The sequence below is a fragment of the Austrofundulus limnaeus genome, unplaced genomic scaffold, assembly GCF_001266775.1.
Source record: "Austrofundulus limnaeus strain Quisiro unplaced genomic scaffold, Austrofundulus_limnaeus-1.0 Scaffold337, whole genome shotgun sequence".
Lineage (NCBI taxonomy): Eukaryota > Metazoa > Chordata > Actinopteri > Cyprinodontiformes > Rivulidae > Austrofundulus > Austrofundulus limnaeus.
Window position 1 is genome coordinate 542,870 of NW_013952739.1, and position 3,872 is coordinate 546,741.

Consider the following 3,872-nt stretch of genomic DNA (forward strand, 5'->3'; position numbering starts at 1 on the left):
CATAATCTGATCAAATCACTGAACATAATCTGATCAAATCACTGAAAATATTCTGATAAGATCATTGAAAATAATCTGATTAAATCATGGAAAATATTTTTAATAAAATTTTTTAAATGAAGAAAAATAAAACATCAAATTAATAAACATGTTTCCAAAAACCACAACAGGTCTGCTGAGAGAACATGACTTCAGCTCAGAGAGGTCATGCAACCATCATCCATCCATCCATCCATCCATCCATCCATCCATCCATCCATCATCCATCCATCCATCCATCCATCCTACCAGGTTTCCGAAGGTCAGCATGCCGTTGAACTCCTCAGTCATGGGGTAATGCTCCATGGCCATGAACAGGGTGTTGAGGACGATGCAGACGGTGATGGCGAGGTCCAGGAAGGGGTCCATCACCATGATCTTCACCAGCTGCTTCACCCTCAGCCAGAAGGGGCAGCACTCCCACACCAGGTACCGGTGGGCGAAGACGTACCAGCAGGGGTGGCACTTCTTATGGGCCTCCTCCAGTTCTGCAGAACAAACCCAACAAGAAGAGAGGGTCCGAAATGAGACGAGCACAGGAAGTGGACCGGTTCTGTCAGAATAAAAGAGACAGGTGAGTTCTCTTCTTCTGTGCTTCACTGAGCTGTGGAGTCCTCTTTCACAGTAAGAGCTCTGCTGGASTGATGAGAACACCTGTCTGTGATTGGTCCAGATTTTAAAAGGTTCACTGTACAGAAGTTACACCTGGTGGTGATTCAAGGGTTAATATAGATCAGGTTTGGTCTCAAACAAAATGACTTCTGTTTGAAATGAAAATATAGATTTATGTTTTAAATTCTGTGACATGTAGGAGACATAACATAAATGAGCTTTATATCTGTAATAAAAGAAGTTTTGTGTTTTTCAGAAACCTTTTCTTTCGTCTGTAACTGTAGACAAACTGCAGAATAACTCTGAAAAGAGGACTTGGCTGCAGGAGTGGAGACGAGGAGCACTGAGGGGGGCAGACATGAATTAGTGAGGACAGCAGTGGGTTTTTGTGTTTTCCTGTGTAACGATCTGTTCTCTAAGAGCAGCATTCGCCGAGGGGAGAGACGATGACTCAGCAGAGCGAACACACACAGGAAGCTGTGACTGCATGTTAAATGAGGGTGACCACGATGCAACACGCTTCTTTTTTCTTCCATCCACTTTGTGTTTTCTCTTTCTTCTGTTTGTTCAGAGAAACTTCCTCTGGGGTTGGATGGAGGCGACCCAGTTTAACACAATCTGATGTCCACTCTCTGGCTTTACGCTGGACTTTGTCAGATTTGTCAGCATTAGTTAGGCTCATTAATTAAAGGGAGCACAGCCTTATTATTGGTCCTCCTGCTGTCCCAGTTTTTAAATCACGTTTCTGAACCCAAACAGAACCAAAAACTGTGTCTCTGTCAGGAACACTGAGCTCTGACTGCTGACAGCAGAACAACAACAGAGAGGAGATTTATTCTAATTAATACAAACTGACCCACAGACTGTTTAAACAGAAGGTTTATACTTGATTCTCATACTGACTGAACGGCTGTTTTTAGATTATAAACTCACTATTTTACTACAAATAATCCAGAAACATTTTTATTATTTTCTGTCTTCTTCACTCAGAGTCTCTGCTGGAGGACTGAGAGGTCAAAGGTCAAACTCCTCAACTTCCATTAACTCCCATTTTATGAGCTTCCAAACAGGAAGTGAAGACTCCATTTATATCTCCTGCATTAAACCCTGTAGAACCATCAACCAGAACCATCCACCAGAACCACCAACCAGAACCATCCAACAGAACCATCCACCAGAAKCATCCAACAGAACCATCAACCAGAACCACCAACCAGAAACATCAACCAGAACCACCAACCAGAACCATCCAACAGAACCATCCAACAGAACCATCAACCAGAACCCATAAACTAGAACCATCCAACAGAACCTGTGAACCATCAGAACCTCCTGTCACTCCCGGGTCAAGCAGATTTTGATTTGATTGATTGATTGATTGATTGATTGATTGATTGATTGATTGACTGATTGATTGATGCCTTTATTGTCATTGTACGGAGCCCAATGAAATTACATTTAAGAACACCCGTTCAAGAAGACACACATGACAAACATGGGGGAACAGGTGATCAGGTCATGCAGCAACCAGCAGGGGTCGCACTGCCTTTAAAAAGAAAAACTAAATACAACAGAAGCTTAGATGAGGAAAAAAAAACTAAACATCATATTATATCAGTGAAATATGATACACTTTGGTGTTTATAAAAAAAACTCAACAAGCAAGAGCACATTTATTAGCCAGTGGAGTAAGTGAGTTTAGAGGAAATAGACCGAAGAACCCAGCCTCCCAAAAGATAAACCCCATAGTTCAGCAATTAGTTCAGAATATTGTTGTTGAATTGTTCATTCTGTGCAGCTCCAGGTTGACCTTCAGGAGATCAGATTAGACGGAGTGAGAGGYGGAGAGGGGAGGAGCCACAGTKYACGTAAACACCAGGAGAAWTTATATCCACGGCCCTTSCAAGGTCATGTACGGGAGAGTCAATTTGTAATCAGTTGTTTGGMAACAGAGAAAATGTTTTGGGTCAGGTAGACAATAACAACATTCCATCTGCCTTAATGTCCGCTGGTACATCTCACTATGGCGAATCCAATCAGACAAATACTGCGAACAAATTCCGCCGAGTCAAGCTTTCAGCTACTCCAGATCAATTCCACCTGGCCAACAAAGTCCAGGAACCACATCCAGCCCACGACCCTCAATAGAACTACTTGCAGACTGAGTCCAGCTCGCTCAAGGCAAATGTCCGAGTGCTGATAGAACGGCAATCCTTCATATCGGTCAGGCAGCCAGGAGATGAACAGCCACAGACACTGTTTTGTAGACCACCAGGAGACCACCAAGTCAAACTGTAGAATCCAGTGATCAGAGTCCAGATATATATCCAGAACAGAGAGGAACAGAGGTCCCACCTTTGACATGTCCTCCCATGAAAGAAGAAAAAACTTTGTTCCAAATATTTATTAAGAGACCAGCTAACCAAYTCCATAAAAATATCCATAATTTCTGGTTTCAGATGAAAACGTAGAGAAGGCTCCAAACAGCAAAGCAGGGAAGATAAGGAAGGGCAGGAGAGAAGTTTTACTCCTCCAAGAGTGGAACAGAAAAAAATATGATCTAACTTCTTGTTTTCTCTCAGAGGCTGTTAGTCTGAGGCTTACTTTTTGCTCTGTGTTTCTGTCTGCCTGTCTGATAAAGAGTGCAGCTGAGTGTTGATCTATTTTTATTTTAGTTTAATGTCTTTATAAYCACATAAATCTTCTCAAACTGAAGTTATTGATAAAATAAAACCCATTCAAAAGGTCAAACAGGAAGTAGATTTGACCAGGACTTTCAAACTAAAGGTTGTGGATACTCTTCAAAATAAGAGCCTGGGTGGATGTCTTTTGGACAGTCTTGTCTTTAAAAGCGTGAAACTTGATAAAGTGTTAAAACATAACAACAGCGTTGCCATGGTGACACACTGTGTCCTCACCTTCCATGGCGTCCGTCAGGTAGCTGGCAGCGCTCAGAGCCCGCCCCCTTCGCTCCGAGCCCTGAGTGGACGAGGGCCGAGGCAGCAGCATGGTGCTGAGCTCTGTGGTGGACGTGGGGACCTGAGACAGGAGGGGACATGAGACAGGAGGAGACATGAGACGGGGGGACAGGAGGGGACAGGAGGAGACATGAGACAGGAGGAGACATGAGACAGGAGGAGACATGAGACGGGGGGACAGGAGGGGACAGGAGGAGACATGAGACAGGAGGAGACATGAGACAGGAGGGGACAGGAGGGGAC

At 43.7% G+C, this 3,872-nt stretch overlaps 1 protein-coding gene across 1 annotated transcript in view; it reads right to left on the reverse strand.

Moving 5' to 3' along the window:
• LOC106527684 (sodium channel protein type 4 subunit alpha) overlaps positions 1-3,872 on the reverse strand; it is a gene marked incomplete at its 5' end in the record, with an annotated part of 142,279 nt that overhangs the window by 78,654 nt on the left and 59,753 nt on the right. The window contains 2 exon segments of the mRNA XM_014022657.1: positions 289-527; positions 3,570-3,690. Of these exon segments, the coding sequence (XP_013878111.1) occupies positions 289-527; positions 3,570-3,690 (360 nt within the window).